The sequence below is a fragment of the Mya arenaria genome, chromosome 5, assembly GCF_026914265.1.
Source record: "Mya arenaria isolate MELC-2E11 chromosome 5, ASM2691426v1".
In the NCBI taxonomy this organism is placed as follows: domain Eukaryota; kingdom Metazoa; phylum Mollusca; class Bivalvia; order Myida; family Myidae; genus Mya; species Mya arenaria.
In genome coordinates, this window is record NC_069126.1 from 49496771 (window position 1) to 49509308 (window position 12538).

The window sequence follows — 12538 nt, forward strand, 5'->3', positions numbered from 1 at the left end:
AAAATTACTTAAAACATCATAAATAATTATACGTCGGTTATGTGAATTAGAAACCTAACGAGAAGTAAAGTTAAGGAGACACATACTTACACTATTTATCATGTCATCTTCTGGTGATACATGTACTTAAATACTCTGGAACTGATGTATTTTACTAGTTCACTCATCAGACTTCATTTGAATATAATTTTAACAAACCTATGATGCTACATATATGATACAATGCTAATTATCTTGGTCTCGAACCTTACATATAGATGTAGCGAACATTACATAATGTTAAACCCCATTTTAACTTGTTTATTCACAGAATACAATGGTATAATCAAGATCAGAAATTTGAAGATATTACCGAAAATGATTAAAAGAGAAGGACAATTAATCTGACCTACGTAGGAACGAGTAAGAAGACAAAGAACCTATGTGCCAACAAAACAACAAAGTGAATTTGAAAAAGCTGAAAGGCGGCGAAATTGTCGAGAGGTTGTAAAAGATGCCGTGAACGAAAGAAATACAAGAAACAATATAAACGTTCAAAATGAATCGATGGACACAAGTGGTTATGAAAGTGTTAATGTACCAAACGAAAGCAACAACAATTTGGTAGTGACAATGCAATTTCCGAGAAGATCAGCATGACCAAGAATAAAGGCCTGCTAACGATCTTAAACATGCCAATGAGATGGTTTTGGAACTGAAGCATGCCAATATTAACTTAGCTAGAAACCTGAAAACAAAACAAAGATGGCGACAAAGGGTGAATTAGAGACTCCAAAGCTCTCCAAACACACCAAGAAGCAAAACAGAAGCTTTGGTGAAAGACTCATAGAGGTACAGAAAAATAAAGTAAGAAAATAATTAGTGTTTGGAAAGGTTGTCGCTGATCAGATCCGTGAAAAGAGAAAAGAAACAATAGGTGGTCTGCACATGATACTAGCCGGCCAGATATTGGGTCAATATCAATGTAGGTCTGCCCTCTGCAATAATACTGTCATGGACATGATTCAGAATGCGTCTGACTTCTTCACATGGGCGATAGAGAAATCTACCTTTGTAAACGTGATTTGTTCCGGACACAGCTTTCAGAGAATGCAAGCAAACTCGGAAACTCATCTGAGGAGTTGCGGCTAATAAAAGATATAATGACTTTTTGGTGCAATTTACTGCCTTCTAAAGGCTGTTCCCCTTGCGAAAAACTGTCCATTTTCCCAAAATTTTATAAAAAAATCAATTTGATATGCAGTATGTAATGTTCGAGACAGTCTTTGTTTAATATTAAGTTAACATAGCATTTCTATCAATAAAAATGTAAATTTTTGTCCTTAATGATGTTAAAGCTTGTATTAATATTTTTATTATTCGGATACGATTTAAATACTTGCAAAAACACACACAAGTTGTCACCTGTATGTTTAAAAATGTAATGTTCGCTACATGTTCAATTTTGCAAGTTATGATTTTACAATGCACCAATAGATAACTTTTATGTTTTAATGGTTAAGATATGGTGTATTTGTTTAAAATTGGTCACCCTTTCTTATTGGCATTAAGCTCAGAAGCTCAGAAACAGATGATTAATGCATATTAACAGTTTTATTGCTGTTAGGTCCAAAGATTTTGATAAAATAAGTTGCCATCTTTCTTATCAATAATGAATTACTGGCAAAGTATCTTAAAACAAAATAATGTTAAAAGTAAACTTATGGGGACAAAGTTTTAATTCTAAATTCCAGAGTATTTGTTTTCACATATCTTTAATCAAAGCCTACCCCGGTATGTAATGTTCGATACAAATTACATGTTTGCAATTATTTGAAAGCTTCGTACCAATTTTAGTATATTAACATGTCATCAGACATTACTAGAATATTACTACATTCATCTTACAGATAAACCCAAGAACAGATATTTTAAATCAGGAATGGCTCAGCAATATTAAAAGTCTAACCTAGTGATCCTATGGACAGTGTATTCCAATCTACTTATGCATTATGTAATTTGATTTCACAATTAAAAAATATGCATATGAAATGAAAAACATGTAAGACTCTTCATACTAAGATTTTGAGATATCATGTGTTTACTTCGAGATAGATTATATTTTATTAAACCATTGAAAACAGTTTTACTTGATGGTTGTTTATGGTAAGGATGAGGTATCGTACATTTCAAATTGAAAAATAGCAAAAACTGTACTGTTTCTTTCAGCGCTCACCACAACTTTAATGTTTATTTCAAGTTCAAGATAATTTGCAAACTTATATTTCAATGATTTTTCTGTCAGATTTCAATAAAATATATAAGTTTTGGAGAACTTATATTTTCACATTTTTTCTTGCCAATATCCCAATTTTCCTGAGAATGAGTGTAAGATATTAAATATAGTTAAATCAATGTATGATAATGTCAAATCGAAAGTTAAACATAATAATTTACTAGGAGAAGGCTTTGACTGTAGGTTAGGTGTACGGCAAGGCGAAAGTTTGTCGCCCTTCCTATTTTCTATGTTTTTAAATGATTAAGAAGATGTTTTTATACACAAAGGCCTAGATGGCATATATGTCTAACATATTTCTGATTTTATATGCTGATGATATAGTGTTAATTGCAAATTCTGAAAATGAACTACAGTTAAGCTAAAATGCTTTGTTTGAATATTGTAATAGATGGAAACTCGTAGTAAATACTAATAAAACTAAAATTATGATATTTCATAAGGGTGGACGATTAAGGGGGGATATGAAGTTTTATAACAACAATGTTGAAATAGAAATTACAAACAAGTTTCCGTACCTTGGCATTGTGTTTAGCAATGGAGGATCGTTTTCTGATGCTCAAACAACATTAGCTGGTCAAGCACTTAAAGCGATATTACAAATGAACAAATATCTTTATAAATTTACTAGCGTATCAGTTAAACATAGACTTGATTTATTTGACAAACTTGTTGCGCCTATTTTAAATTATGCTGGGAAGTTTGGGGATTTGCTCAATGCAATCATGTTGAACGAGTTCATTTACAATTCTGTAAACGTCTTCTCGGTGTAAAAAAGACGACACAAAATGACTTCATTTATGGAGAGTTAGGGAGGCTTAGCTTTAAGACAATGAAAGTAAATATTATAAAAATGTTTTTAACATGCTGAAAACAGATATGGAACTGAGCATCCCAACAAACCAAATTGGTGTTCACTCACAAAAGACCTACTTTGTAGTTAGGCTTATATGATGCCTGGTTTTATCAAGAAATTGGAAATGTTAAGATATGTTTGTGTCTTGTTAAACAAAGGTTAAAAGATACTTTTATTCAAGATTGGCAAAGTAGATTAGACATGTCCAGTAGGGCTTGGTTTTACAAAAATATGTCAGAATTTAGATTTCAACCATATCTCAACAAGACGATTTCAAAACATACATAACTAACACGTGGCAGTATTGACTTTTGTCCTTCAACCAGAACACTGAAATTCTTTGTAAAATGCCATAAAGAATAGATGTCATGAGATTAAACAAATTCAACATATAAACATATCTTTTCGATGCAATGAACAAAGCAAAATCACTTGTAATATCCAAAACATGTTCTTCTATCTTGTAACAAACAAATTTACCACTTCCAAATGTACAAATGCATCATGTAAAGAAATGGTAGTCATACAGTACATGTAAACCATACAATACATATACATGTTTACCAAAAATGCATATATACCATCCAATACACATATTTGATATATATATCCCATACAATACAGCTTGACCATGCTGAACTAATGTCACCAGTAATCTTGTACCACGTATATCTGAATACACTATTCCAGTGTAACAAACCAAGTCCACTTGAATAAGGCAAATAATCTTTCATCTAACTGTATAAATCTGACATGCAAAGAAAACGCTTCAGAAAGCCACATGATTCCTTAAGACAACGAATCATGATTTCTCTTAGTTTCTCTGGATCCTCAATGCCTCTTGGAATCCACAGCTCCAAACTGCAGGTCGACACATTTGGCGAGCGTCCCTGTTCGGTGAAGAACTTTATTTCATTTGTTTTTTGAAATCCTAGGTATGGTATAATGTCTGATCATGTGATGAAAAACAATAATTCACCAAATGTGGCAGGTACCAATTTGTCTGAAAAAAGAAAATGATATGAACATACTCATTTTTAATGAATCAAATGTCCAAAGAAAAATGTAACATTATTAAATGTTAACATTTATACGATGTTTCGTGACGGCTAACAACTATACGCAATGTTATAATGTAACAAGCAAATTCAGCAAACTTATAACAAAATGCAGTGGACCGTGTATTTTGGGCAACTTTGCTGGAAATGTATGAGACCAGCCATAAAGATATTGTTAATTAATTCATTTACAGCCATCTTATAGTCACCCCAATGCTAGTAGTGTCAACGATTTTCACCCGAAATATGTCCGGTGTATACGAATAAGTTGTAAACAAACGTAAATTGTAAATTTACTTTTCAACGGATTCCAATGAAACTTTCAGTGATTTTTAGTAGACTATGCTGGTAAATTGGTTTTTTTGTTGTTACTTGTGACTATTTTTAATCAAACGCCAGAACAATTGTCATTATTCTCCCAACAATCCTCGTATGACAGAAGTTTACTCTACTTTTACCTACAAGGTAAAATTCAATTAATAGAGAGGTTGAGATTTAAGACGTGTACACGTACGTGTATTTATAGTCATAAACACAAACGCAGTTGCCTAAAATAACTCAAACTTCCTTCGGTTCTCTATCGTTGATTCTCCAGTAAGCTTATAGATCAAATACCGCCCACACGTACCTAGTTTTCTAGCAATGCTTTTCATTCGAAAGGTACCCCACAAAATCCACACGTATCTAACTCAGTTTTGTAAATAAGCGACGTGTAAAATCGATATTAACGTATAGTACTTATGAATTTGATTTTTTTTCTTTCTTTACAGTGTATGAGAAAGAACTCTGGACGGATGGAAAACAATTAAAATGCATTTTACGGCCAGAGCGCTTGACAAAATAAAAAATCAAGTGAAAAATTGTTTATATGAATCACAAGTTTAAGGAAATATATTCACTTTCCGCAACAAATCCGCAGTTCTTGGAATATTGTGCTACACGTACAAGTATGCGTACACGTCTTTAATCTCAACCTCTCTATTATTGAGATATGAACGACACCTCTGTCTGTCTGACTTTGTCTGGTGTAAGCATTCTCTGACTAAAGGGCTAATGAGTCCTACCTTCGATGTCCTGAAGGAACATCTCCCATGAGTATATTAATTGTTCTTCGGCAATCCTATTGTTCGAGCCCTCAGGTGACCTATCATAGACGCACAACCTTTCAAACTGAGCTTTGTCCAGTGCCTGAGGAGCAGTGCATAGCAGTGGTTTAAACTTAGCTGCATTTTCTTTCACTGTTTGCCAGAGTGTCCCAAGGGAGTCCATTCCTCTTGTGAACTGTTGGATTTCGGCAGACGTCCTGAAAAACACGAAGTATTGTAACTTCACCAACTTTGCCCCTGTGTCCATCGTCAGATTTTGATATCTACAGATTGTACAAAACTTCCGTTTTGTATACATGATATTCACATTTACAAGTATGGATGTCAGCAATCAATCATTTAAAGACTCACTACTTCCATCGAATCTGTATTTGTGATACTTCTGAACAAAATGTTGTCCCAATATTTTGAAAGAAAGATGTCAGTGCGCTAGAGCGGCATGTTAACTTCCGCTGACGTCGTACTAATCGTCATGTTTGACGTGCGATATCTCGCTTACCGTAACCTTTCTGCTTGTAATTAAAACAATGACTTTCCGTTTATAACTCATGTTGATTTGCAGCTTTCACTAGAATTTAAATATTTTGCATTTTGTACCAAGACCGTTCTGAGACTGTGTCTTTGCCAAAGCCAAATGGCGACAATTTCATCCAGTACATGCAAATGTGTCCGATTCAAATGATAATATCTTCGCAACAACTGGTCAGAATCTAACAAAGTAAATAATTGATCGTTCCTTAACGTGGAAAAGTTTCGTCTTGTTTAGTATTGGTACTGAGTATATAAATGCACTAGAGTCAAAATTAAATGAACGTCCCTTGTAACATTAAGGAGGACATCGAGTGGTTTTACCTGTAAAAAAGAAACTGTTTTTGTATCAACACTGCATATTCCTCTTTATTTTGCAGGGTCAAACGGTATATGTTAACAATGCCGTTTTCAACGAGGCTGTCCCCATGGTTGCTGAGAAATCTCTCTATTGCATTCCGTGATGATACCTCGGAGCTAGAAGAAGCAATAACTGATTTAACATTCTCTATAGTATTTTTGTGCAAGTAAAAAGGGTAGTGCGTTGTAATGTATATATTTCTGTATCAAAAATGCATTAATGAAAATAAAAATGCATTATTGTATTTTGTATTTATTTACCGGAATGCAAGTTAATCCTGAAAGCCATTATACATTTATCATTTTGACTAAATCAAACTGCAACTTTCGCTGTTTGTTTTGACTTCGGTGCTTTCGAAGGATCTCCCTTTTTAAAATTTAATTACTATACATTTCATAGAGAACATCCTTACACAATAGGCTATTGATAAACACTGTTAGTTTGTAGGATGGAAGCGCCTTAACGTCGGAGTAACTAATACAAATTCGACCTTTACTTCTTGAATATACTTCGAGCATCAATCGGTAGGACTCTCCAAGTGTCATCTTCAAAGGCTGGACTACTGGTGTCCGTCATGAAGTACAACTGCTCATTCAGACGAAGACTGCTGGGGCCGTCGTAGGCAATAGACATTGCCAACAATTGTCCAGCTAAGAAGTAATGGTTATTATGGAGGCACTCAACGTTGTGTGTGAAATACCGACAACCTTCAGGACCATCAAACAGATCAGATGAATGGAGTTCCTGCATGGCAAGTCTGAAATAATAGATCAACCATTTATTACAATTATCTGTTTATCTGTTCAAGAGTAAACGGAATTATTCAACACAAAGCATTTTTCATATTTTAACAGGATATGTCATGTAACCGGGGGTTATATCAAATATGAAGTCTTGTATAGTTTTGATAGTTGTATTACACAGAGACGGACGTATACATGAAGCCTGGAACAATACAAATACAATCATAAGACAAAATAATACAACATTCTAACCAACATCAATCATTTCAAATATACGAAGGTAAAAATATGAAATATCACAGTACACGATTCCGAGAAAGAAATTACATTATCATAGAATAAGTCTTACCAGAATCGTCAATATACCATTATATATTGGAATAATGGTAAGGTACCAAACTTGTATTAAAGAGGTGGTCGGGAGACCAACCTCTCACTATGAATACCTAATATGTTCTGCGCCGAGACAATGGGTGTAAGGCGGGAAGTTGGACTGCATAGAAAAAGGGTTAAAGTGCATGCACGAGAAATAGTGGTGAGCATGCATGAGCTTTCATTCAACTCTCTCTCACACAATAACCATACGGCAATACAATGAATACCTTAACTAAAATAAATAGTAAGAAAAAAAATAGGTCGTACGAGGCCTTTAAGGTGCAAAAGATCCTAACCCTCCGACCCACTCTTCAAATCTTGGGTCGGGTTGTACAAACAAACAGTTTTCAATGATGGCCTTACCACGTTTTCTTGGAAGATCTGTGCATATGGCCCAAGTCCAATTTCGGTAAGTAATTCCAAAATTGTCTTCAGTTCTACAAGAGATAAAAGAGCTCTACGAACAATGGTTCCAGCCTAGCAAACTGTCTTTTCAAACATACACTGCACATCTTGGTCAAAAGAGAATATGATCTTACTGCCGTGAGAACTGATCAGGGGAGGGGACACTTTGAAGTACTTCGATATGGACGTGCGTCAGGATTTTTCAAAAAGCACCCCATTCATACATCTTTCTTTGGAAAACATATCCCTTCACATATTTGTTACAAAGACATAGGAAACACGTCCTATTCAGATATTGTCAGGCAGAGCTTTTTTCTTTATATTTCCCCTCAGAATATTTCTTTAAAATCATGCTCTTTTCCCTTAAAACTGACTTTTACCTTAGGCTTCTGTTCTCTAGCTCTAAACTTTGTTCCAAAATATGTCTAATTTCACACTTTTTTTCCTAAAATGAACAGTCGGGGCCCCTACCCCTCAAAGTAAGAAAAAACCCTGTCAGGGGTTGAAATAAAGAATGTTTACTGGCAATTTGCTAGTTGATTTTGAAAATTGCCAGTTGAAAATGCTGCAACAAGCAATATTTTGCTAGTACAAAATTCGACGGAATTGACACTGATCTTTTACGTACAGACGAATCAAGACATCACTTTATTTTAACAATGTTGGTTTTCATTGTTCTTGAAATGTAAAATCATGCAAAAGTGCTGCAAACAACTTTGAATTCAATGTGAAAATTTAAAATTTCTAGTTAAAATACTATTTTGCTACTTGGAAAACTTACCACTTGCAATTTTCACTAGTTGCAAAATAAGTTTATTTCAACCCCTGATTGTTTACAAAGTGAAACAGAAAACAAACTCCAGTCCTAATTTACATATCATTTCTTTGCAACAAGATCCTTTCATATATTTGAAGCCTGAAAATAGACCCCATTCATATATTTTCCGTGACAATGCATCCCATTTATATACATGTATTTTAAATGGGAAAAGTGACCGATTTTTTTATATTTTCACAGTGAAAATACAACCTATTCAAATATTGGCAGCATTGAAAAACAGGGTCTTTCCAGACGCAAGTTCGTTATGTCATCACAGATTTATACAGATTCGGTGATGTCATATAGAGCAGCCCCCCCCCCGCCCCTACCCCCTCGAGGACAACAGCACTGCAAAATAACTAATTACACACATCTGAAGCAAACTACCTAGATAAGTATTACACATGATCACAATTTGAAGAAAAATATTGACAACAAACTGAACGGAAGTTTGAGACTTTGTACAGATCTGACATGCATGTACTCAAACTAGGTCAAGTCACGTGTAAACAAATAAAATGCGTCCAAACAAAATATTTACTGCATAAAGCTTCTACTACATGTGCAATATACGTAGCCGGGTAGTCCGAGTGATCAACCGCAATAATAATAGCGTCGTGCAAAAAAAGAGCAATTTCTTTTGTGTTTGACACTGTCAATGACAGTTCTACTTTCACTTTCGAAATCGGTTTTCCTAAGCATAATGAATATTTGATTTTCCTGCTTGGCGTTCGGGTTCATCTCAAACTATTATGATCTACCTTAATACTTAATACCTTAATACTAAGCACAATTTAACAGCTTAATCCATTAATTTGCCAATGGATCAAACAAAGTATACATAAATATCACACTAACGTGTCTCGTCTTCAGACGCCATCTCTCTTGTTGTTGTGGTTTACGCATGTCCAACCGGAAGACAAAAGTGCGATATAAAAACATCGTGTTTTCGCGCTTTCGCCTTCGCGGTTGAGAGGGCAAAAATGCCAAAAATATCGCATTTTCGCGCCATTGATATCGCGTTTTCTCGTTTTCGCCCTACTGACTGTGAAGGCGAAAAAGCGAAAACACGATATTAATAGCGCGATAACGCGATATTTTTCGCATCGTGTTTTCGCGATCTCTTATCGTGTTTTCGCTTTATCGCATCGTGTTTTCGCGTCAAGGTATCGTGTTTTCGCGATTTCGCCCTTAGGACGACAGCGCGAAACCGTTCAGAATCATTCCGTGTTACATTATAAAAAGCCCTGATGGATCCTTACATGTGTTACAAGTAAATGTCTCACCCTTCAACATAGAATTTAAAAAACAATATCGGCAGGCGAATCTATAACGACATTTCTTACAGAATACGTTGACTTCACTTTTCTTACATAAAACACAGATCCATTTTTTAGCTGATATGCTTTTACCTAAATTAAGATAATCAATTTCGTCAATTAAAGATTGTTTGGTTTTGTTGTCAAGCGTGACGATTGAAGTATGTGTAGCAAATGACATCATTTTAATGGTTGATTTGTTTGTACGACTATATGTATAACATTTGATTGGTGCGCGCGCATGCATTTTTGAGTATATAAGGGCGACACATTCATTATTTTTGTTCATTTCACGATGACTTTTCAACTTGTCAACCCAGACCTACATGCTTTGTGTGAAACATTTATACGAAAGAAAAGAAACTTTGAAGGGGCTGGCCATCAACGAAAAAACATGTTCAATGTAACATGTCCTTTCACCGATATCGAAGGTTTTCGATTCACGTCGATAACGAACAGTCCATATGATTTTTTGGACTACATCCCAACAGCCCAGCATCTCTTTTTGACAGAACCTACCTTGGAAGCCTTTGAAAAATACATAGATGAAATATTCAAGAACGAACAAAGTGACTGGTCGTATTTCAACATTTTGAAGAAGCTTTCTCCAATGGATTTCAGCAAACTCACAGACACTCTGGAAAATACAAATCTGAGCAGAAGGGTAGACAAAGAGGTGCGAACGAGCATTCCAATTTGCATCATACCAGTAACCGAGTTCGCAGCCCTTGAAGACTACAGTAGGATTTATGGAGTTAAATCAAACAACCAATCTCTGGAGAGAACTCAGATCAGACTTCGCCTAAACACATATTTCGTCGCTCTGATAAGGACACTGAACTGTACAGAATCGGACATCATAGATGTTATGCATCGAAAAAACATTTTACCCAGTAAAAATTTTCATCTTGTATGCACACAGAAAGAGCTAACATATGCATTCAGGAAGATTCAAACTAGTGGAATACTAAGTCGGATAGGAATTCGCCTTCAGGTTATAGAAAATAGTGGCATGGTTGTGAAGCCTTTGTTTGGATGTCTTCACTCAAACCTTTGCCAAGCACTTGAGTGTTTGTTTGCACTACACCCAATGTTTGCACAGTTCCAAGATGCGCTTACTCTGGAAACGCAACTTATAAATGACGGCAAAGGAATATTATCGAATGCTAAACCCAACAGAAAACGAAAGCATGTGGAAGCGCCACGAGATCAATCCAAACTACCAAAGAGATGGCGAAAAAATGCTATCACGCTAGAAACAGAAATTCCTGTTGAACAATCGGTGATTGAGATGTTAGCAGAAGATTCGTCGAATTCTGCGACTAAAACAAACATAAAGAAGGAGTGCGTGGAACATTGCGAAAATGACTCAAATGACAATGACATACAAGATTGTGGTACCCAGGAGAAGAAATGGCTAAATAACGCTACCTCGCTAAACACAGAAATTCCTCTTGAACAATCGGTAATTCAGATGTTAGCAGAGTATTCGTCGGATACTGCGAACCACACACACATAAAGAAGGAGTGCGTGGAACATTCCGAAAATGACTTAAACGACAATGACACACAATATTGTGGTAACCGGGATGATGACAACAAATGGTGGTTAGACTTATTTGATGAATCCTTAGACGGAAAATCAACTGTAGACATTCTTGCTATGGCAATTGAATTAACTTGCCCAGAGCTACTATTCCGATAAGATTATTGTATTATTTTTGAAAAAATAAATGCTTGCAGAATTACTTTGTATCGTTACTTTTATTGACATTATGTTAGCCAGACACTTTAATCAAGAACGACACATTCCTATCGAAGATATGGTATATCACATATTTAGCGATTATACCTTACCTAAGGAAATTCAATCTTCTGAGATTGCCAATATCGTAAACGAACACGGTGATATGCGATATGAATTTCTGGTTGAAATGCGCCAGGAACACTTTGTACCCATAGAATTTACACCAACACATGTGAAATCCATCGAAATTACGCTTGACAGTGCGTTGACACAGAAAATTGTCAGAATCAAATTTCATAACGATGGATACGATTCAGATTTTCTCCTAGCTGAGGAATATGTTAGTGAGCGGGATCATTTACATAAGGGATACGCAAACAAGATATTTTTTTCCGATAGATGTACAGCTGACATGGCAGCCACAGCCTATTATTCGGTAATCAAACTCGACTTCCTTACAAAATTCAGCGTCTTCTCAAGATTGAAAATTGCCCAACATTTACTGCAGCGGTTTGGAAGTGAACTCTACCCTACAAATATGGTACACTTTTTAGATCGACGAATACAGGACATTCATGAACAAGCACTTCTTGCGATAAAATCTCAGAGAGATAATTTGTATAGATCTGATCAATCAAACAGACTTCTAAAGTGTGCTGAATTGAACACAGTTATAAAAGATATTGCAAATGATACATGGACTTACCGAGATTGCTACATTGATACTTCGAAACACCAATTATGTGTTTTATTTCAATCAAAATATGGACTACAAACCTACACGACCAACCGCTTCTGCAAGGATGGTTTTTGTTGCAATAGTAACATCAATTACAAAGGACTCAAGCTACATTTTTGACTGAGGAGTTGTTGGGTGAATTATGTGTTTTACTTTTTTATGAATAAAATGTTTGTACATCGTGTATGCAGTGTGTTGTAAATGCT

General features: G+C 35.3%; 1 protein-coding gene across 1 annotated transcript; it reads right to left on the reverse strand.

The window, feature by feature from the left end:
• Nucleotides 1–3962: 3962 nt before the first annotated feature.
• Nucleotides 3963–9407, reverse strand: LOC128235767 (uncharacterized). Its single transcript, XM_052950564.1, has 6 exons — nucleotides 9386–9407; nucleotides 7123–7129; nucleotides 6681–6941; nucleotides 6148–6300; nucleotides 5254–5492; nucleotides 3963–4021 (listed from the first exon to the last, which is right to left on the reverse strand). The coding sequence occupies exons 1-6, from the start codon at nucleotides 9405–9407 to the stop codon at nucleotides 3963–3965; spliced, it is 741 nt and encodes a 246-aa protein (XP_052806524.1).
• Between the last annotated feature and the right edge of the window lie 3131 nt (nucleotides 9408–12538).